General features: G+C 38.7%; 1 protein-coding gene across 5 annotated transcripts in view; it reads left to right on the forward strand.

Annotated features, from left to right (window-relative positions):
• Window positions 1–23,014, forward strand: part of tenm3 (teneurin transmembrane protein 3) — a 755,307-nt gene that overhangs the window by 641,647 nt on the left and 90,646 nt on the right. For 3 of the 5 annotated variants that reach the window (XM_062033281.1, XM_062033279.1, XM_062033283.1), the window contains 8 exons: window positions 3,170–3,190; window positions 9,811–9,935; window positions 10,104–10,211; window positions 12,407–12,561; window positions 16,495–16,596; window positions 16,675–16,848; window positions 20,466–20,525; window positions 22,355–22,517. In XM_062033281.1, coding sequence (XP_061889265.1) covers window positions 3,170–3,190; window positions 9,811–9,935; window positions 10,104–10,211; window positions 12,407–12,561; window positions 16,495–16,596; window positions 16,675–16,848; window positions 20,466–20,525; window positions 22,355–22,517 — 908 coding nt within the window. The remainder of the gene's footprint in view (window positions 1–3,169; window positions 3,191–9,810; window positions 9,936–10,103; window positions 10,212–12,406; window positions 12,562–16,494; window positions 16,597–16,674; window positions 16,849–20,465; window positions 20,526–22,354; window positions 22,518–23,014) is intronic. The other 2 variants (XM_062033280.1, XM_062033282.1) reach the window with 1 other exon arrangement.

The following is a 23,014-nucleotide window of genomic DNA, read 5'->3' on the forward strand; positions in this document are numbered from 1 at the left end:
TTGTAAAAGGGATGCCGAGACAGCGACAGAAAGTCAGCAACAAAGCGTTTAATGAGCGCTCATGTGGAGCCAGCAAGTTCACAAGAACACAGTCCAAACAAAAACAGCTTGGAGTCCGAGGAGATAACTAAAAGGGCAGGTGTATGTGACAAGAAAAACAACCGGGGAAAAAAATCTAAAGAAAAAGAGGAAAAAAATGATCCAAAGATTGTAGCTGGGATTAAACAACAAGGCACAAAAAATGCCCGAGACCAAAATCAGAGGTGGCTAGTAACGCACTACAGTACATTTACTTAAGTCATTATTTGGATAAATCATACTTGTCAGTTTTAATGTAACATACTTTTTACTTACCGTATTTTTCGGACTATAAGTCGCTATGGAGTATACGTCGCACCGGCCGAAAATGCATAATAAAGAAGGAAAAAAACATGTATAAGTCGCACTGGAGTATAAGTCGCATTTTTGGGGGAAATGTATTTGATAAAATCCAACACCAAGAATAGACATTTGAAAGGCAATTTAAAAAATAAATAAAGAATAGTGAACAACAGGCTGAATAAGTGTACGTTATATGAGGCATAAATAACCAACTGAGAACGTGCCTGGTATGTTAACGTAACATATTATGGTAAGAGTCATTCAAATAACTATAACATATACAACATGCTATACGTTTACTGAACAATCTGTCACTACCGATCGCTAAATCCCATGAAATCTTCCTCCCCGGTGTCGCCTCTGGTATGTCCTTTCTTTTTGCTGCTCGATCGCCGTTCTCTGCTGCATATTTCACTACGTCCAGCTTGTAATCTTTCCTTTTCGGTGCCATTTTAGTTCAGCCCTTCTCAGTTTTTATAAGTTACCGCCAATGTTGATGTGATCCACTTTAATAGCTACGGCAGTAGCGTATAGCACAGGGGTCACCAACCTTTTTGAAACCAAGAGCTACTTCTTGGGTACTGACTAATCCAAAGGGCTACCAGTTTGATACACACTTAAATAAATTGTAAGAAATAGCCAATTTGCTCAATTTACCTTTAACTCTATGTTATTATTAATAATTAATGATATTTATCTTTGTGGAAACACTGATCATCTTAAGGATTTCTCACAATAAATATATATAGAAACAGATAAATATCAATATGCAACACTTTATTTTTATATTTTCTCTAAGTGCACATTTTTCAAATTGAACATTTTCAAATGATCACTTCTAAAACAGTCTTGTGAAATCACAATATCCTATTTTAACTAGCTAGCCACTAACATTTTTTAACAAATCATGAATTACTTTGCACCATGTTTGTACAAATATTAACTCATGTAAAATACAAAAGTCAACTCTCAAATGTTTAAATAAATCATGTCACACTTTGAACTGGACACCAAATATGTTTCTTTGTCAGTAAGTGAAGACCAAAGTCTTTAAAATAATTTCTTGGCTTTTCAAATTCTATTTGAGTTTTGTCTCTCTTAGAATTAAAAATGTCGAGCAAAGCGAGACCAGCTTGCTAGTAAATAAATGAAATTTAAAAAATAGAGGCAGCTCACTGGAAAGTGCTACTATTTGAGCTATTTTTAGAACAGGCCAGCAGGCTACTCATCTGGTCCTTACGGGCTACCTGGTGCCCGCGGGCACAGCGTTGGTGACCCCTGGTATAGCATATAGCAGTTAGCATCCCATGACCCACAATGCACTTCTGCCATGACCCTCCCCCGCCGAATTCTTACTGGTTGACGTGTGTGTGACGATTGCTGCCATTTGCTTCGTCTATTACGAGAATGAGATAAATAATATTATGTGATGGTAATGTGTTAATAATTTCACACATAAGTCGCTCCGGAGTATAAGTCGCACCCACGGCCAAACTATGAAAAAAAATGCGACTTATAATCCGAAAAATACGGTATATGTATTTTCTGAAGAAGAAACATTACTTTTGCTTTTGAATGGTTAAATCTGGGTTAAATTAAGGTTAATTGGGGGTTAAATAATAATAATAATAGATTGTATTTGTATAAAGCACTTTATATTGAGTAAACAATCTCAAAGTGCTACAGTGTATTAACAAAAAAAAAAATAATAATAAAAAAGATAGTAGAGAAATAAAAAATAAAAACTACAACAGCCAAAGTTATAGCTAGTATGCACATATCTAAAAAAAAAAGCTTTTTTAAAAAGAAGGGCTTTTAAGCCTTTTTTAAAAGCATCGACAGTCTGTGGTACCCTCAGGTGGTCAGGGAGAGCGTTCCACAGACTGGGAGCGGCGGAGCAGAAATGATTCCCGGGCGCGGCCACCGCTGCTGCCCACTGCTCCCCTCACCTCCCAGGGGGTGAACAAGGGGATGGGTCAAATGCAGAGGACACATTTCACCACACCTAGTGTGTGTGTGACTATTATTGGTACTTTAACTTAACTTAAATGAAGTTTCATTCTGATCGCTACATTTAGTTGCATCATCATTCTATTCATTTATCATTTTGTCTGCGTTGGTGGAAATGTTGACATTTCATAATTACACTTCCAACAAAGAGAAAACTTGGTAAGTTGTAGATGTTTGTTTTAGCGTTAGTCCTCGGTGTCAAATGTGCATCATGTGGTAGCAGTGACGGGGTTTTACTTGTCCTTGAGTCACATTTCTCTAATGCAACAGCACCCTTTACTCTAGTCAACTTTTTTTTGGGCTACTGAAAAAAAGGATGGAGGCAGTCGGGTCTCGCTGGATGAACAATCCTGCAGAACCGAAGGACAGTTGCCTAAGTAAAAGATCGGTAGGGAAATGATCCGCCATCTTCCTGTTGGAGCCGCATGCTTGAGCGGCGCACTGATTACCAATCAGCCCCAGCTGTGCCTCGTTGTTCTACCCGACATCGGAAGTCACGCCATCTGGGGAGGAAACCCAGCGCACAGCGGGCGGACGGCAACAAGGCAAAACAAAGGACAAGAATAAAAGAGCGCCAATGACATATTGAGCATGGATCTCTCCTGTTCTTGCCAAACCTCGCCGGTGACCTTGACGCCATTGTTGTGTTTTCTTCCTCATGTTACAAATGAAATACTATCTCCATTAACTTACGTTTTCAGCAAGAACATAGGGAATACTTTCTTGACCTCTAACTCTGTCTCCTTTCTTTTCTTCCTTTGCTTGCTCTTTACTAAAGAAACAAAGATTTCAGACATAGGTAAGAGCGAATATTCTACTAACAAAGAACATCCACTTTTCTGCTACCATCTCTTTTCCTCCAGCAAACAGTCATGTACAAAACCAGTGAAGTTGGCACGTTGTGTAAATGGTAGATAAAAACAGAATACAATGATTTGCAAATCCTTTTCAACTTATATTCAATTGAATAGACTGCAAAGACAAGATATTTAATGTTCCAACTGGAAAACTTTGGTATTGTTTTGCAAATATTAGCTCATTTGGAATTCGATGCCTGCAACATGTTTCAAAAAAGCTGGCACAAGTGGCAAAAAAGACTGAGAAAGTTGAGGAATGCTCATCAAACACTTATTTGGAACATCCCACATGTGAACAGGCTAATTGGGAACAGGTGGGTGCCATGATTGGGTGTAAAAGCAGCTTCAATAAAATGCTCAGTCATTCACAAACAAGGATGGGGCGAGGGTCACCACTTTGTGAACAAATGCGTGAACAAATTGTCCAACAGTTTAAGAACGACATTTCTCAACGAGCTATTGCAAGGAATTTAGGGATTTCACCATCTACGGTCCGTAATATCATCAAAAGGTTCAGAGAATCTGGAGTAATCACTGACCTTCGATCCCTCAGGCATCAAAAACCGACATCAGTGTGTAAAGGATATCACCACATGGGCTCAGGAACACTTCAGAAAACCACTGTCATATGTTGCTATCCAAGCAACGTTATTTATTTATTTGAATTAAGACAATGCATATTCATCAACATAGAGCGACAATGTAAATATGCCAGAGTTAGCACGAAAGCAAATTTGCATCCGTTGTCGTAAGGCAGGTTAATACAGTAAACATTCAACAGGTCATGATACAGAAGAATACATAAATCACAAGATATTACACATTACAAGCATATTATAAGCACAGACCATGGACAATAAAATAGAACAAACAACGAACAAAAAAAACAAGTTATCATGGACGCCCCTGCTTATTTCAGCAAGACAATGCCAAGCCATGTGTTACAACAGTGTGACTTCATGATAAAAGAGTGTGGGAACTAAACTGTAGTCCAGACCTGTCTCCCATTGAAAATGTGTGACACATTTTGAAGCCTAAAATACCACAACGGAGACCCCGGACTGTTGAACAACTTAAGCTGTACATCAAGCAAGAATGGGAAATAATTCCACCTGAAAAGCTTCAAAAATTGGTCTCCTCAGTTCCCAAACGTTTACTGAGTGTTGTTAAAAGGAAAGGCCATGTAACACAGTGGTAAAAATGCCCCTGTGCCAACTTTTTTGCAATGTGTTGCTGCCATTAAATTTTAAGTTAATGATTACTTGCAAAAAAAAAAAAAAAAAGTTTCTCAGTTGGAACATTAAATATCTTGTCTTTGCAGTCTATTCAATTGAATATAAGTTGAAAAGGATTTGCAAATCATTGTATTCTGTTTTTATTTACCATTTACACAACGTGCCAACTTCACTGGTTTTGGGTTTTGTACTTTCTCTCCATTTTAAAGCTTTTTTTCATCTGCTTAATGAAGTGAAAATATTATTTTGTCAGTTGTGTATAATTTTCCATCTAGTACTTTTTTAAGTGAAATAATGTGACATTTTTGGGGCATTATTTTGGCTATATATATATATATATATATATATATATATATATATATATATATATATATATATATATATATACACTACCGTTCAAAAGTTTGGGGTCACCCAAACAATTTTGTGGAATAGCCTTCATTTCTAAGAACAAGAATAGACTGTCAAGTTTCAGATGAAAGTTCTCTTTTTCTGGCCATTTTGAGCGTTTAATTGACCCCACAAATGTGATGCTCCAGAAACTCAATCTGCTCAAAGGAAGGTCAGTTTTGTAGCTTCTGTAACGAGCTAAACTGTTTTCAGATGTGTGAACATGATTGCACAAGGGTTGTCTAATCATCAATTAGCCTTCTGAGCCAATGAGCAAACACATTGTACCATTAGAACACTGGAGTGATAGTTGCTGGAAATGGGCCTCTATACACCTATGTAGATATTGCACCAAAAAGCAGACATTTGCAGCTAGAATAGTCATTTACCACATTAGCAATGTATAGAGTGTATTTCTTTAAAGTTAAGACTAGTTTAAAGTTATCTTCATTGAAAAGTACAGTGCTTTTCCTTCAAAAATAAGGACATTTCAATGTGACCCCAAACTTTTGAACGGTAGTGTATATATATGTATATATTGTAGGGGAAAATATATATATATATATATATATATATATATATATATATATATATATATATATATATATATATATATATATATATATATATATATTTGTGTATGTATATATATGTATATAACATTATAATATATAATATATTACAATATTAATATTTGTTTATATTCAAGTAATGTCCACATTTTATATGAGAAGGTAAAATAACTGTTTGATATCTCTTACTGACTGCAGTGAAGCTAATTCAAAACTGCTATGCTGCTCTGGCATTAATTAAAAAGGAAACAAAATAAAATTCAAGGTCAAAAAGTATTAAAAAAACAAATGTTCTTTAGACAGTATTTGTTTAGGGAAAAGGCTCAGCTGCAATAAAAACTTAAATGATAGTACGGTCGTTTTTAGAAATACGATGACGGCGTCGAAGAGATGTCAAATTAGCAATTAACTCAACGGGCTGTTGAATAGATGCAGCCGTGACGCTGCTAAATATGGCTGAAATTACATGTTGACTAATTACTAAACAGAAGCATAATTGTATCCATGAGGAAATTCAGCCCGTCATAATAGAACAAGCAAACACCTGCAGAACACTAGAACCATTTTGATGATCAGCTCCTGAAGTGACCGGTCGCTCTAATCATACGAGTCATACCTAATCGTTGGTCGTGGCCCCTAGACAACTGCATAGAGTGATTATACCAGGGGCCCTGAATACATACAGTCGTGGTCAAAAGTTGACATACACTTGTAAAGAACATAATGTCATGGCTGTCTTGAGTTTACAATCATTTCTACAACTCTTATTTTGTTGTGATAGAGTGATTGGAGCACATACTTGTTGGTCACAAAAAACATTCATGAAGTTTGGTTCTTTTATGAATTTATTATGGGACTACTGAAAATGTGACCAAATCTGCTGGGTCAAAAGTATACATACAGCAATGTTAATATTTGCTTACATGTCCCTTGGCAAGTTTCACTGCAATAAGGCGCTTTTGGTAGCCATCCACAAGCTTCTGCTTGAATTTTTGACCACTCCTCTTGACAAAATCGGTGCAGTTCAGCTAAATTGGTTGGTTTTCGGACATGGACTTGTTTCTTCAGCATTGTCCACACGTCTAAGTCAGGACTTTGGGAAGGCCATTCTAAAACCTTAATTCTAGCCTGATTTTGCCATTCCTTTACCACTTTTGACGTGTGTTTGGGGTCATTGTCCTGTTGGAACACCCAACTGCGCCCAAGACCCAACCTCCGGGCTGATGATTTTAGGTTGTCCTGAAGAATTTGGAGGTAATCCCATTTACTCTCTGTAAAGCACCAGTTCCATTGGCAGTAAAACAGGCCCAGAGTATAATACTACCACCACCATGCTTGACGGTAGGAATGGTGTTCTTGGGATTAAAGGCCTCACCTTTTCTCCTCCAAACATATTGCTGGGTATTGTGGCCAAACAGCTCAATTTTTGTTTCATCTGACCATAGAACTTTCCTCCAGAAGGTCTTATCTTTTATGTGTGTGTGTGTGTGTGTGTGTGTGTGTGTGTGTGTGTGTGTGTGTGTGTGTGTGTGTGTGTGTGTGTGTGTGTGTGTGTGTGTGTGTGTGTGTGTGTGTGTGTGTGTGTGTGTGTGTGTGTGTGTGTGTGTGTGTGTGTGTGTGTGTGTGTGTGTGTAAACTTTTGACCACGACTGTATTAGTGCTTCTGATAGTGTTGAGGCCAGCAAAAAATGCCCTCACTGCAGAAAAATAAAATAATTCAACTCATTTGACCTTATTTGAGTGCGAGGAATAGTCGGGGAAACATAAATGAAACACTGCTTTATCTTATATTTCCATCGTTTCTCATGCATGTCCTCATTTCCTTTATTTCATTTAGTCATGTGTTCTTTTTTTATGTACTCTTTGTATTTACCCCGAGCTGTTGCAATATTCACTCCCTAATTTCATCCAATATTATCCGTCCTCAGTTTGTCTCTTTCTATTTTCTTTCCAGTCACATGTTTAATATGTCCTGGCATATTTTGATGATCAAGTGGCATCCACATGGAACACACATCCTCAGGCTGTGTGTTGGTGTGTGTGTGTGTGTGTGTGTGTGTGTGTGTTTTTGCATTCAGCTCAACACACACACACACACATACACACACACACACACACACACACACACACACACAAGGCATGTCTAAATGTATTTGCCATCAAGCTGCTTGTCAAACGAGATTTTATTGGCGCTTAGACAGTACAGTTAACAATATAACCTAATTAAAGTTGTGCTGCTCGAAATGGCTAAAATGCGGCTTTTAGAGCGGTAAGAGAGAAACTCCATGATATGTGAGTTAATCCTTTCTGAGTCTTCATAATAAAAAGGTTATTTGTGACATTAGCATCGTTACTCATGTTGCCTCGGACCGAGCGTGCACATTTCAGTCTACAGACCCAAAACCAGTGAAGTTGGCACGTTGTGTAGATGGTAAATAAAAACAGAATACAATGATTTACAAATCCTTTTCAACTTATATTCAATTGAATAGACTGCAAAGACAAGATATTTAACGTTCAAACTGGAAAAGTTTATTTCTTGCAAATATTAGCTCATTTGGAATTTGATGCCTGCAACATGTTTAAAAAAAAAACTGGCACAAGTGGCAAAAAAGACTGATAAAGTTGAGGAATGCTCATCAAACACTTATTTGGAACATCCCACAGGTGAACAGGCTAATTGGGAACAGGTGGGTGCCATGATTGGGTATAAAAGCAGCTTCCATGAAATGCTCAGTCATTCACAAACAAGGATGGGGCGAGGGTCACTCACCACTTTGTCAACAAATGCGAGAGCAAATTGTCCAACAGTTTAAGAACAACATTTCTCAACCAGCTATTGCAAGGAATTTAGGGATTTCACCATCTACGGTCCGTAATATCATCAACAGCTTCAGAGAATCTGGAGAAATCACTGCATGTAAGTGATGATATTACGGACCTTCGAGCACTTAGGCGGTACTGCCTCAAAAAGCGACATCAGTGTGTAAAGGATATCACCACATGTGCTCAGGAACACGTCAGAAAACCACTGTCAGTAACTACAGTTTGTCACTACATCTGTAATTGCAAGTTAAAACTCTACTATGCAAAGCGAAAGCCATTTATCAACAACACCCAGAAACGCCGCTTCGCTGGGCCCAAGCTCATCTAAGATGGACTGATGCAAAGTGGAAAAGTGTTCTGTGGTCTGACGAGTCCACATTTCAAATTGTTTTTGGAAACTGTAGACGTCTTGTCCTCCGGAACAAAGAAGAAAAGAACCATCCGGATTGTTCAAGGCGCACAGTTCAAAAGCCAGCATCTGTGATGGTATGGGGGTGTATTAGTGCCCAAGACATGGGTAACTTACACATCTGTGAAGGCACCATTAATGCTGAAAGGTACATACAGGTTTTGGATCAACATATGTTGCCATCCAAGCAACGTTATCATGGACGCACCTGCTTATTTCAGCAAGACAATGCCAAGCCATGTGTTACAACAGCGTGGCTTCATAGTAAAAGAGTGCGGGTACTAGACTGGCCTGCCTGTAGTCCTGACCTGTCTCCCATTGAACATGTGTGGTGCAGCAATATATATGTGTATATATATATATATATATATATATATATATATATATATATATATATATATATATATATATATATATATATATATATATATATATATATATATATATATATAAAATACCACAACGGAGACCCCGGACTGTTGAACAATTTAAGCTGTACATCAAGCAAGAATGGGAAAGAATTCCACCTGAAAAGCTTCAAAAATTGGTCTCCTCAGTTCCCAAACGTTTACAGAGTGTTGTTAAAAGGAAAGGCCATGTAACACAGTGGTAAAAATTCCCCTGTGCCAACTTTTTTGCACTGTGTTGCTGCCATTAAATTCCAAGTTAATGATTATTTTCCCAAAAAAAATAAGATTCTCAGTCGGAACATTAAGTATCTTGTCTTTGCAGTCTATTCAATTGAATATAAGTTGAAAAGGATTTGCAAATCATTGTATTCTGTTTTTATTTACCATTTACACAACGTGCCAACTTCACTGGTTTTGGGGTTTTGTACAATATATCATTTCCATTGCAGGATGGGATCCATGATGGGATTTTTTTTTTCCAGAAAGCAAATGGAGTTGTGTACAAAGTATTGGAAATTATCAGCTGAAAAAGTGTTTTTTGTTCTTTTTGTTTTTTGTGTTTGCCTGTTAATTTTGTCTGGAGGAACTTATCAATGTTCCTCCAGACATACTCACTGCACTTAAAATGTTTCATTGTAGATTAGGGTTCCGATTGATGATGTTCTAAACCAAATCTTTGCTGTTTTAATCTTATTTGGACTCCCTTACTCTCTACCTTAGCAACAACCCTGCCCACCGCTATTATCTGGCCACTGATCCAGTGACAGGACAGCTTTATGTGTCTGACACCAACTCTCGACGGATCTACAGACCCAAGAACCTGAGTGGTGCCCGGGACCTCATCAGTAAGCTCCGACTTTAGCTTTTCTTTTTGCACAGTTATGTTCCTGTTTTACACCTTAATTGTAAATCGAAACTACTACTAATTAGAAACTATCGCACAAATCCGAGTTCAGTAATATGAATGGAATAGTGTTTTAGGCAAGTGAGGTGATGTTACACGGTGTGTTCAGGTAACGGGGAAGTGGTGGCAGGTACTGGTGAACAATGTCCTCCCTTTGATGAAGCACGGTGTGGAGATGGAAAAAAAGCTACAGAAGCTCAGTTGCTGGGACCTAAAGGTACACACACACACATGCACATTCAAACGGTAATTGACTTTTTTAAATCAATTTACTTTATAAAATGATTAGGGCCGTCAAAGTTAACGCGATAAGAACGCTTAAACTAGAAGTTCCTTCAACGGCGAGAATTTTTTTTTTTTAACACGCATGCGTCCTGACTTCTTTTTGACCCTCGTACCGTTCCGTAGGTTGTGGGAAAATGTAATGGCGTTCAGTTACTGGTGAGCCACAAGCTTGAGAAGAGCGTGCAAAAATGCACAAAGAAAGGGCGACGTTTTAGAACTCTCAGATACAAAGCCATGGCAGGTCGTTATCCCAGGGGTCGGCAGCCCAACACGTTGAAAGAGCCATATTGGACCAAAAATACAAAAAACAAATCTGTCTGGAGCCGCAAAAAATGTAAGTGTCTATATTAGCTATATTAGCCTACTATCAAAATGACTTTATAAGTCTTATATAAGTGTTATAATGAAGGCAACACATGATGTAAGTGTCTATTTAAGCTATATTAACCTACTATCAAAATGACTATGTGTCGCAGGCTGAAGCAAATCTTCATTGACAGAAATGTTGAAATTTAATATTTATTCTACACATTTTTACAACATTAGAAAACATTGGTAAATCAGGGGCTACTCAGGTGAGATAACTCCTGGAAATTACTGGTTTAGAATGGCCAAAGGTATAGATGTGTGTGTCCAAGTTAGAGGAAACGGCAGGCTGCCTTCTTTAAATAGATTTATTACAATCTTTGCGCATGCTCGGTAATGTTTGCTGTGGTCTGGAACAACATGGCACACAAACAACGATCTGAAATGCAGCCAATATTACATACAGATAACGTGTCATGAGACATGCACATATAATAATAATAATATCTGGGATTTATATAGCGCTTTTCTAAGTACCCAAAGTCGCTTTACATGTAGAACCCATCATTCGTTCACACCTGGTGGTGGTAAGCTACTTTCATAGCCACAGCTGCCCTAGGGTAGACTGACGGAAGCGTGGCTGCAATTTGCGCCAACGGCCCCTCCGACCACCACCTATCATTCATCATTCAATTCACCTTTGCCCCCGGTGTGAATGGCACCGGGGGCAAAGGGTGAAATGTCCCGCCCAAGGACACAACGGCAGCAATTAATAAATGATATACAAAGAGGATAAAAGTAAAGTATATTAAATGAGCTCAAATATACCTACAAGTGAGGCATAATGATGCAATATGTACATACAGCTAGCCTAAATAGCATGTTAGCATTGGTTAGCTTGCAGTCATGCACTGACCAAATATGCCTGATTAGCACTCCATAACAAGTCAATAACATCAACAAAGCGCACCTTTGTGCATTCACGCACAGTATAAAACTGTTGGTGGACAAAATGAGACAAAGAAGGAGTGGCAGATTTCACATGTAAACAAACTGCTGCATGACAGTCCACACTATGGTGAGTTCAAGAACCGCCAAAATTAGTAGGACAAAACGATGTTCACCAAATACTCATATTAAACATATTAAACAGTGGGCTTTTATAACAATTGGGAATGTTTGTGTCATGTTTGTCCTCAAACAAAAACCATACTAAAACAAAAAAATGATTTTCCCCCCATTTCTTTTCATTTTTCATTCCTTTTTTAAAAAATGCTCCAGGGAGCCACTAGGGTGGCGCTAAAGAGTCGCATGCGGCTCGAGAGCCACGGGTTGCTGACCCCCGATTTAACGTAAATAGTGAGTCCACACCACGCCTTACATTCATAAGGACACACTGACCACTGCATTTTCTTTAGATGAGCATATTTTCCTCACATTATCGATTATAGCTTCGGTTAGGCTGGAATGCACTTGCCACAACATTCTACCTTAACGACTCCGAACTTTTGACGGACTTCTCACTCAATCACTTTTTGTATGTAAAAAAAAATACCATAACCTCTCTAGCTTGGGCCAATGACATCAAATTTTAATGATGACTAACGCCGACTAACTAACAGTATCACTTAGATTCTGAAAAAAACAACTTTGTTAGGGGTTTTAACAACAACAAAAAGGCCAACATTAAAAGAGGGATCAGTTGTATTTGTGTGTTCATACCATTTTCTGGATCTAGACAACAATTAGAGAGTAATGCATTGGAAGTCCATGCCACAATTTGCCAATGTGGAATTTATAGTATGTTTCTCCTCCATACAGGGATTGCAGTTGACAAGAATGGTTTGATCTACTTTGTGGACGGGACAATGATCAGAAAAGTGGATCGCAATGGAATCATATCAACAGTGCTTGGAAGCAACGACTTGACGTCTGCACGACCTCTCACCTGCGATACCAGCATGCACATAAGACAGGTAACATAAAGTCTCATTATGGCAACATTCATTGTCATATCATTCCAAAATCTTAGCACCATGAACTGCATCTTTTTTTTTTAAATTATCCTGATCATTTCTTACGCTGATCATTATAATTCCGGAAGAAATATCTCAACGCCATTTGTACTGGCTAACCACAACCAACTATTACCAATGGGCGATAATTTTTTGTTTTTTAACCCACGCCAGTTTGTTGACATAGTTGTGCCCGAGTTGAGTACATCTCTATTTTGATTCTTCTGTATATGAATTATATTCTAGCAATAGGAGTAATGTGTATGGTTCTGAGCTGTGGGTCTCGTAGTTAGAGCCAGTCCAAGACAGAAACAATTTGTGGAGCTGAATTTGCCAAATTAAAGTATGTAGTGTGTCTAACTCCTCTCTGCGGGGAGGGGGGGGGGGGGGTGGTACTAGGATGACAGGGGATGCAAAACAATAACAGTGTAATACTTTTTCATAACATGGTCACTACTGCCTAGTTTCTCTTGTTATATTCTTATTTTACTGTTATATTTTTATTCTCATCGTTGCTTTTTATTTTTATTCTATTGTAATATTTTTCTATTTTGTTTCCATTTATACCCCCATTATTTACTTTTTACAATTTTGTACACTGCTGCTGGAATTTAAATTTTCCTGAGGGAACTCTCCTGAAGGAATCAATAAAGTACTATCTATCTATCTATCTATCTATCTATCTATCTATCTATCTATCTATCTATCTATCTATCTAACGGTAAGGTACACTGTGTAGTTTTGTGGACACCAATGTACAGCAGCTGTAGCTAATTTGCTCGCAGTCATCCTGCATCACGGTCATTCCGCCAACATCAAAATATATTTCACTCTAAAATAACATCGCAGGCTCCCCTAATTCAGTTTAACGTCTTGACTAGAATGACAATTAAGCTTTTCTGCATGTGCAAAAATTTTAATAGATAAATTACCGTATTTTTCGGACTATAAGGCGCACTTAAAATCCTTTCATTTTCTCAAAACTCGACAGTGCGCCTTACAACCCGGTGCGCCTGATTTACGGAATCATTTTGGTTGTGCTTACCGACCTCGAAGGTATTTTATTTGGTACATGGTGTGACCAGTAGATGGCAGTCACACATAAGAGATATGTGTAGGCTGCAATATGACTCAAGTAAACAACACCAACATTTTGCATGTTCAATTGAAAATATAGAACATTACACACGGCGCTGAAATATTTTTCAAAATGTTTTAGTACGATTTTGGTAAGCTATGAAACCGCAACGCTTGATGGATTGCACTGTGCTTCAACATACGAGTATTATTATGGTGTGTGTATAAGGTAAGACATATCTGGCGTTTTGTATCGCAAAATTATGCAAAAGCAACTTTTCTTACCTTCTGGTACCTGCTGATCTGTATTTGGGATCTGTATAAGTCCTGAAAATGTGCGCGTGTCCGCCTTTGTAGTCCATGCCAACGCCGTAGTCAATAAGCTTCTTCTTTTTTCTCTATCTTCTTGTTATGGGACATTCATCCTCCGCTGTTGCCATTTCTAATATAAAGTAGTGTAAAGTTCTTACTTATATCTGTCAGTAAACTCGCCATGAAAGCGCTAAAACATACCGGTGTAGTGAGTTTACATTATTCACCCAAGGAACTTTAGTTATAGAGAGTTCCGGTGGGACGTTTTTTCACGGGACACATTTCCGGTGTGCAGAGGACAAATTTCACCACACCTAGTGTGTGTGTGACTATCATTGGTACTTTAACTTTAACTTAAAACAAAGAAAACAACCTGAAGTTGCCGTTATTTTTAAATTATCATGCCATGATTTTACCATTACGGCCCACTTGGGAATAGATTTTCCTCCACGCGGCCCATGAGTTAAAATGTTTGACACCCCTGGTCTAAATGATTAATTGCTTTTTAGCATTAGTTGTTTGTTACCTTGAGATTGTAGTTTGTGTACTCCCTCTCAGAATCTCTACAGAGACAATATTTGTACAGGTATTTGTAGTCAGGCCTGGCCCTAACCAATCTGGCGCCCACGGCAAGATTTTAGGTGGCGTCCCCCCCACATCGGCAGTGAAGTGTATATACTCACAAGAAACCGAATAGCTTTGTCTTTGACCTTTTTTTTAATTAAAAAAAAGCAAATTAACATATTATATGAGAATGTTATGTTATGATTATCTTTAACCGAATCACAGCAGTGCTCAAATTAAAAAAACAGCATTCCCTCTCATGTGATATTGCTTAATTAACATTAATGATGTGCACTTTAACAACTAGGCTTACAACAATACCTAATATATAAAGGGGTGGAAAAGTGACTATTACCTGCAGGGCAAACATTAGCTAACCAGAAGGCAATAACAATGTAAACAAAAAACACCTGCTTAAAAGATCTAATACAAATGTCCCTGAGGAATGTAAAGTGGGAGTACTGTAATTACCTAACGTTACATTATTATTTTCCATAACAATTTAGCCCCCTCCACAATATTAACCCGACGTTAAAACAGAACTAGCTATTTATTGATTAGCAATTGCCGAATCATGTAACATTAGCTTAATGCTAAAAAGCCAGGTTACTATCACATTCTGTAACCGACAAATAATTTCATGTAGGCTAACGTTACCTCCCTGCTACCTCTGTCTTTTTCTCGTTTCTCCTCCTCTTCTTTTCTATTTTTTCTTCCATGGGCACCTGACAGTTTTGGCCGTTTTGACATCTTGTGTTGATTTTTTGATGTGGTAAGAGTCATGATACGGGAAGGGAGGGGGCGCACCGTGCGGGGGGCTTGGGGGGGGGCGTAATTTTATAACAAATAATATTTCTATTAAATAGGCTTTAATTTGCATTTTAATTAACGTGGGATTATTTTTTGTATTTAGAAATAATAGTACCAACTTTTTTTTTCTTTTTTTTCTCCAACATTTGTGGCACTGGCGTGGCGCCCCCTGATGGACGGCGCCGTTAGCATTTGCCTATACGGCCTATGCCACGGGCCGGCCCTGTTTGTAGTTATGGTCCACATACATAATTCTCCTTGTGAATTTTGTAAAGTTAAAGCTAATATGGCAATAGTGTTTTATATTGTGGCGTAGTGGTTTGAACATGTGTTCCTTCTACATCACAAAAGCATGCATTTAGCCTAATAGGAGACTAAAGGTTTCCACTCACACTCGGTCATTCATACATTATTGGATTCCCCTCCCCTCTCCTGGCCCCCGCCACACTAATCATCTGCGCTTCGAACTGGTAACTTATCCAATCGCCGCTATTGTGCTGCGTTAGAGCACTGCAATTTCACTGGACTATGTTCAGCCTTATTTTAAGCAGATGTCATTAATTACATGCGAGAGCGGAACAAATGATGAGCAATTTGCAATAATTAAATGTCTAGTCTTTATTACTAACTCAGATGTGTCAGTGGCAATTTTAAGGCTAAAAGGTTTATTAGTAGTGTTTGTTTTTTGGTTTAAAAGCAGACTTTTATGGTGTTTGGGCTCTGTGCCAGGGAGAAATATGAGGGGCCGTTAGGGACATTATTCAGAATTACCTCTTCCGTGTTTCAGTAGTGTGTGTGTGAGAAAAAGATTTCAGTTGTTTATGTGAGAGCATTTCAGTAGTGTGTATAAGAGTGTTTCAGCAGTGTGTATGAGAGTGTTTGTCGTGTGTGTGAGAGAAAAACATTTCAGTTGTTTATGTGAGAGCATTTCAGTAGTGTATGTAAGAGGTAATTCTGAATAATGTCCCTCATAGAGAAAAAGCACCTTGGAGAGAACCCACACAGACACAATGAGAACTTGCAAACTCCTTGCTTGCAATCAAAAGCTGTCTTCACATTGACCTATTGTGTTACTTTCAATATTAGTCTATGATATTATATTTACATGCTGTTGTCATTCCGTATGTCCAGGTTCGTTTGGAATGGCCCACCGATCTAGCAATCAGTCCCATGGACAACTCGATCTACGTTTTGGATAACAACGTTGTGCTGCAGATTACAGAAAACAGACAGGTGTTTGTCTTGATCTAGTGCCATTTTTTCACAAAGGTAAAAATGATTATATCATCTGAGGTGTGTGTGTGTATCCAGGTTCGAATTGTGGCAGGTCGTCCCATGCACTGCCAAGTCCCTGGTATCGAATACACAATTGGGAAGAGAGCTGTCCAGACCATGTTAGAAGGCGCAACAGCCATTGCTCTGTCCTACAATGGCATTCTCTACATTGCTGAGACAGACGAGAAAAAAATACACCGCATTCGCCAGGTAATGTGTTTTTTTTGTTAACGTCTGTTCTTTTTTCCTCAGGTCCACCCTGTAAAGGAAAACAAATTACATTGCTGTACTGTTAACCTAATAATGTATAACGACATACTTAGAAAGCTCTAATTCAATTAAACACAATATACATTCATTATAATAGCAAAATCGATTAGACTAAATTCACCAAACCGGTCCATTTAAACTCTCTGGGCTTCATAAAAAAATTTAAAAAGTAGTTGCGATCTGCATTTACTGCAACGTGCAGTTAGTTTTCTTATTCTTGCCTACTGTTGATATGGTGTAGTAGCGGAGCCTAGTGTAAAATGGACAATGTGCAATAATAATTAACTTTCGTATAGCTTTGGATTCTTTGTTTACAGTCGTTTAAATTCTTAATTAATTAGTTTTATTTTTCCACTCTTCACACTGGGCTGCTAATAATACTGCTGCATACAGTGTTGTTGCTCTTCGAACCATATTTCCGTGAGGGCAGACACCCAAGCGAACATTAGTTACTGTTTGTCTGTTCTAATCTTATCTAGTTCAATTTCAAAATTCCATTTGTTGTTGTTTTTTTTGGGTTTTTTTTGCTTAACGAGCTGCAGGTCATCTGCGTACAATAAAACGTCCATCTGCACATTGTGCGTACATATACCTGTAACAAGCAAATTGGCACAAAGCGCTATTGACAGAGGCTCAATGGTAAGAGCAAAAAGCAATGGACTCAGGGGGCAACCCTGTCAAGTAGAACGATAGAGGGATTGAATATTATTTGTCCTGACCAAGGCCACTGGGGATAAATATAGACATAAAACTATTACCGAAGCCGAATCTCTCTAGGACATAAATAGATAGTTCCACTCCACCTTGTCAAAAGTATTTTCCGCATCCAGTGATATCACTGCCTCTTGGGTATTGGAAGGAGGCACATTGTACAATGTATAGAAATGACATTGACGTAGCTGCTACGTGTTTGTGTTGCTGCAGCCGGCCGCTAATACACCGCTTCCCACCTACAGCTTTCTTTTTTGCTATCTCCATTGTTCATTAAACAAATTGCAAAAGATTCCCCAACACAGATGTCCAGAATACTGTGGAATTTACTTAATAGCTGGCCACAATGGTGTCCCAAAATGTCCGCTACAATCCGTGACGTCACGCGCAATTGTCATCATACCGAGACGTTTTCAGTAGGATATTTCGCAGGAAATTTAAAATTGCACTTTAGTAATCTAACCCGGCCGTATTGGCATGTGTTGCAATGTTAAGATTTCATCATTGATATATAAACTATCAGACTGCGTGGTCGGTAGTAGTGGCTTTCAGTAGGCCTTTAACAACACTGTCTGAGTGAGGCTGAACAAAATCAATAAGCAAGGCAAGACTTTCACAATAGTAGTCATGTTAACAAAAACGAGCCCAGAGCAAACCCAGTAGCAACACTCACCGAGTGAGAAAGAAGAAGTCCGACAAGTATCTAGATAAGCTATCTTACGCTCCTGGGATTTGCAGTACTTAAGTGCCTGAAGAGCAGCGATCAGCAAGCATGTCAGCCTCTTAGATGGAGTCTGGTGCAACTCCCATTTTGATGTTTCTCCTGTACGGGGTCGTCAAATGTGTGAGTCTGGCCGTTGGACAAACTGATCAGCAACGTCGCCGGGAAGAGAAGTCCAAACTTTACGTTGGGACATGAATGTAGCATTTTCTTCACTGAAGCAAAGGCGGCTCATTTCCGAGCTACGACCGGAGTAAAGTATAGAAAAAATCAAAATCATCATATAGGATAGGCCAGAAGCCTCACCCGGCCATCGTAGAATCTGGTTCTGGGGCCGTATTTATCAAGCTTCTTAGAATTACTCCTAAGAAGTCTGCTAAGAGTTGACTTATGAGTAAAGAAATTATTCGCTGAAAGCTGCACTTAAAAGTTAGTTATCGAGCGTCTTACTCACACTTTCAGCGAAGTGTAGGACTGAATCTTAAGTGTCACACTCAGAGCTGAATTACGACATTACTATGTGCCGTAAACGGAATTTTAGGTGACGTCATTTCTGTGTCCATAGAAATGACCAATCACGGAAGGGAATCCCTTGTCTAAGAATAAAGAAATATCTTAGAAACATTTAAGTGGACAATGGGAGTGTATATTTTGACAATAAACGGGGGTGTAGTTGGAAAGTCAATGAAACGCATGACGAGGTGAGGAGCAGTAAGTGCCATTATTGTTTCCATAACAATTCTGCTTACTGATGGTTGTGATGGCCCCAAATCATCAGCGTTACACTGTTGCATTTTCCCAGTGGCCAGATATCGAAGCATTGTGATGACCTTTAGTTCTGCTGTGAAAACTCTGCTGCGTGATGTTGCTGATGAGATGACGCCCCTTATTAAATCTGTCTAAACGATACTGTTTGATCAGCTGCTCGTCATCAAACAAAGCCAGGACATCCTTCCGCTCCCTGAACGTTCGCGCACGTCTCTCTCGCCTCAGTGCCATCCCCCGCTGGCAACTCCTAACCACTTAGGACACCTCTGAAGGTCTCTTAAATATCGTGGAGAGTAGGAGTGATTCTTAGACTTAAGAAAGTTGATAAATAGCTTTTATTCTTAAGTTAGAGAGTAGGAGTAAATTTCGCAAATTCTCAGGACTTAAGTGTAAAATGGCACTCTAAGACGCTTGATAAGTACGGCCCCTGGTCATTAAGTAAATTCATTCAGAGGAGGTTCACCATTTTTCGGCCTAGCGTGCAGGGTCGGGTGAGCACGATCCAACATGGACTCACCATCCTGCAATAACTGAGCGGTGAACTCAGTCGGACGGGGGCGCTCACACCCCTCAGGGAGGCCCTCCAGTCGTATATTATTCCACCTCAAGCGGCCCTCCATATCATCACATGTTTTAGAGAGGAGATGCAAGGTGGCAGTTGGCTTGTTGACGCTAGCACCGAGGTTGGTTCAGCTCATTAGCGTTAGCATTAGCAGCAAGCTCCAGGCTAGCGATGGTCCCGCTATGGGACGGGAGAATGCTTTCGAATAGTTTCACAACAGTCGCTATCTCTCCTCTGACAATGGATCATTAAGATTGTCGGCTCGCATTTCGTCCATCTTCCGACTTCTGCTCCTAAAAAAGGGCCGAGTCCACGACAGACTCCTCCACGATATCTGGATCCGGAGACGCATGAGGCTCGGAGTGACCTGGCTTGTCGGATTTCCTTTATTGTTCGTTTTGAAGCCCAAATACCTCTATTTCACACCTCTTTGTTCACCAGTAGAATTGCCGTTTTTGACATCTTCCTCTCCAAGCTGTTTCTGCTTGTATGCGCTCTAGTGTGTGTGCACGCTGACACACTCAACATGCATTTGGATGAAAAAAAAAAGTACTGGTATTTTCCAAAGGCAGTATAGTATTGTTTTTTTTATTCATTAGTAGTAATACATGTATACCGTACAGCCCTACTTAATTAAAAAAAGCCAAAGTTTACGTAAATAAGTCACAATCACAAGTATTTTTTAGAAGGGGGCAGGTAAAGAAATGTGGTTATTTTAGTTTTCTTGACGTTTTGCAGTGTTTTAGCAGGAGACTTTCACTCCTTTTGTCTTATTTTCTTCCTGCTTGTTTGTAGGTGTCAACTGATGGAGAAATGACTTACCTGGCGGGGGCCCCGTCTGATTGTGATTGCAAGGTACTTAATTAGAGATAAATGCTTTAAAATGTAATATCGGAAAATATCAATATCGTTTTTTTTTATTATCGGTATGGGTTTTTATTTTATTTATTTTTTTATTAAATCAACATGAAAAAAAAAAAATACACTTACCATTAGTGCACCAACCCAAAAAAGCTCCCTCCCCCATTCCACACAAAAGGGTTGTTTCTTTCTGTTATTAATATTCTGGTTCCTACATTATACATCAATATATATCAATACAGTCTGCAAGGGATACAGTCCGTAAGCACACATGATTGTGCGTGCTGCTAGTCCACTAATAGTACTAACCTTTAACAGTTAATTTTACTCATTTTCATTAATTACTAGTTTCTATGTAACTGTTTTTATATTGTTTTACTTTCTTTTTTATTCAAGAAAATGTTTTTAATTTATCTTATTTTATAATTTTTTTAAAAAAGGACCTTATCTTCACCATACCTGGTTGTCCAAATTAGGCATAATAATGTGTTAATTCCACGACTGTATATATCGGTATCGGTTGATATCGGTATCGGTAATTAAAGAGTTGGACAATATTGGATATCGGCAAAAAGCCATTATCGGACATCCCTATACTTAATCCCGCTTCACAGAACAAGAAACACACAAAGCTATTCTTAAACCGCAAAGGATTTTTTTTATGTGTGTTTAAAAGTCCTCTTTTCTGGCTTTAAAAAAAAAGTGGGCCTGTTCTTTTTTTTCACCTATGATTTTTTTTTAGGAAAATGTGGAATTCACCAATATAAAAGTGCTGGTATGATATCTGTTAGAATTGTAGCTTTTTAGCGTTTAAGACAGGGGTGTCAAACGTATGAAAAGGTTTTATCCGACCCACGGAATGAGTTTGCTAAGTATAAAAATGAGCCAAAATTCTTGAATAAGACAAGATGCTGTTCTAAATGTGTCCACTAGATGTCGCAATAGCAATTCTTTGTATCTTTGCAGATTATGCTGCATATGTAAAAATAATAAACCACATGTTAGAAAATGAGCAAACTACACAAATAACATACTGTAATTTGATTTTGATATTATTTTTTTTATCTTGATAGATTGAAAATGAACACCAATGAGTTGACTGATGAACATTATCACATTATTTATTCAGAAAGTATAAATAACGACAAATAAAGATAAAATACTATTAAGCGCAACATGTAAGTGTAAAAAAAACAAAACAACGGCATTATTGTTTGTACATTTTCAGAATGTCCTTGTTCTATTTTTAAACAAAAGAAAACAATCTGAAGTTGTCTTTATTTTTAAGTTATCGTGCCGTGATTTTACCAGTACGGCCCACTTGGGAGTAGATTTTTCTCCATGTGGCCGCCCATCTAAAATGAGTTTGACACCCCTGCTTTAAGGCCTTTGGAATAGTGCAAACCTACAGTACTTGGCTGTAAAACCCCAACAGAATAGCCACCGCACTTTCGGGACTGTTACTGTTAGCATTTTAGCCAACCTTCAAAATCATTGTATACTATACTATCTTATATTTATAATTTTTCAACAGTTTTCACCACTCGCCAACTTTACTCATACTCATTTCCTTATGTTTGAAACAGGCATGCATTAGGCGCAGTTGAGCCCCATCTTGAACTTGTTCAATCCCTCTTGAATGAGTTCTTGAGAACCCATTTAAGAATCTTCCGAGGAGCATATTGACGTATTGATTTCCCATCCACTCCCCGATGCCACTCAAAATGCATATTTTACATGTACTGCGCACCGTTTGTACTATTATTAACACGGCGTCTACTGGTGTCTCCCTTGCTTTCCATTGTCCTACCAACGCCCTTCAGAACGATGCCAACTGTGACTGTTACCAAAGCGGAGATGGTTATGCGAAAGATGCAAGGCTTAACTGTCCTTCCTCGTTGGTGGTGTCCTCGGATGGTACGCTGTATGTGGCCGATCTGGGAAACATTCGCATTCGGGCAATTCGGCGCAACCAACCACCTACTGGTACGTGTATTCACTACTCTGATTGACTTGGGTTATCGGAATCTAAGACGTTTTAGACGTTGAACCACAAAGTGATTAATTTTGTCCAATAATTAACCACTGCATCCACCTCTGGGGTCCAGGGTAGGATTGTTCTGCTTGTGTATATTTTTGTGTTTATTTCTATAGATCACTTTTGTCTTGTTTTGGTTGGTTCCCTTACTTTCATTGCAACCTCATGTGTGTTTTCATGTTTACATAAGACCTACCTAATCTACCGTATTTTCCGGACCATAGGGCGCACCGAATTATAAGGCGCACTGCCGATTAATGGTCTATTTTTGATCTTTCATATATAAGATGCCTTGTGGTTAGAGTGTCCGCCCTAAGACTGGGAGGTTGTGAGTTCAAACCCTGGCCGAGTCATACCAAAGACTACAAAAAATGGGACCCATTGCCTCCCTGCTTGGCACTCAGCATCAAGGGTTGGAATTGGGGGTTAAATCACCAAATCATTT

This window comes from Entelurus aequoreus, linkage group LG22, assembly GCF_033978785.1.
Source record: "Entelurus aequoreus isolate RoL-2023_Sb linkage group LG22, RoL_Eaeq_v1.1, whole genome shotgun sequence".
In the NCBI taxonomy this organism is placed as follows: Eukaryota; Metazoa; Chordata; class Actinopteri; order Syngnathiformes; family Syngnathidae; genus Entelurus; species Entelurus aequoreus.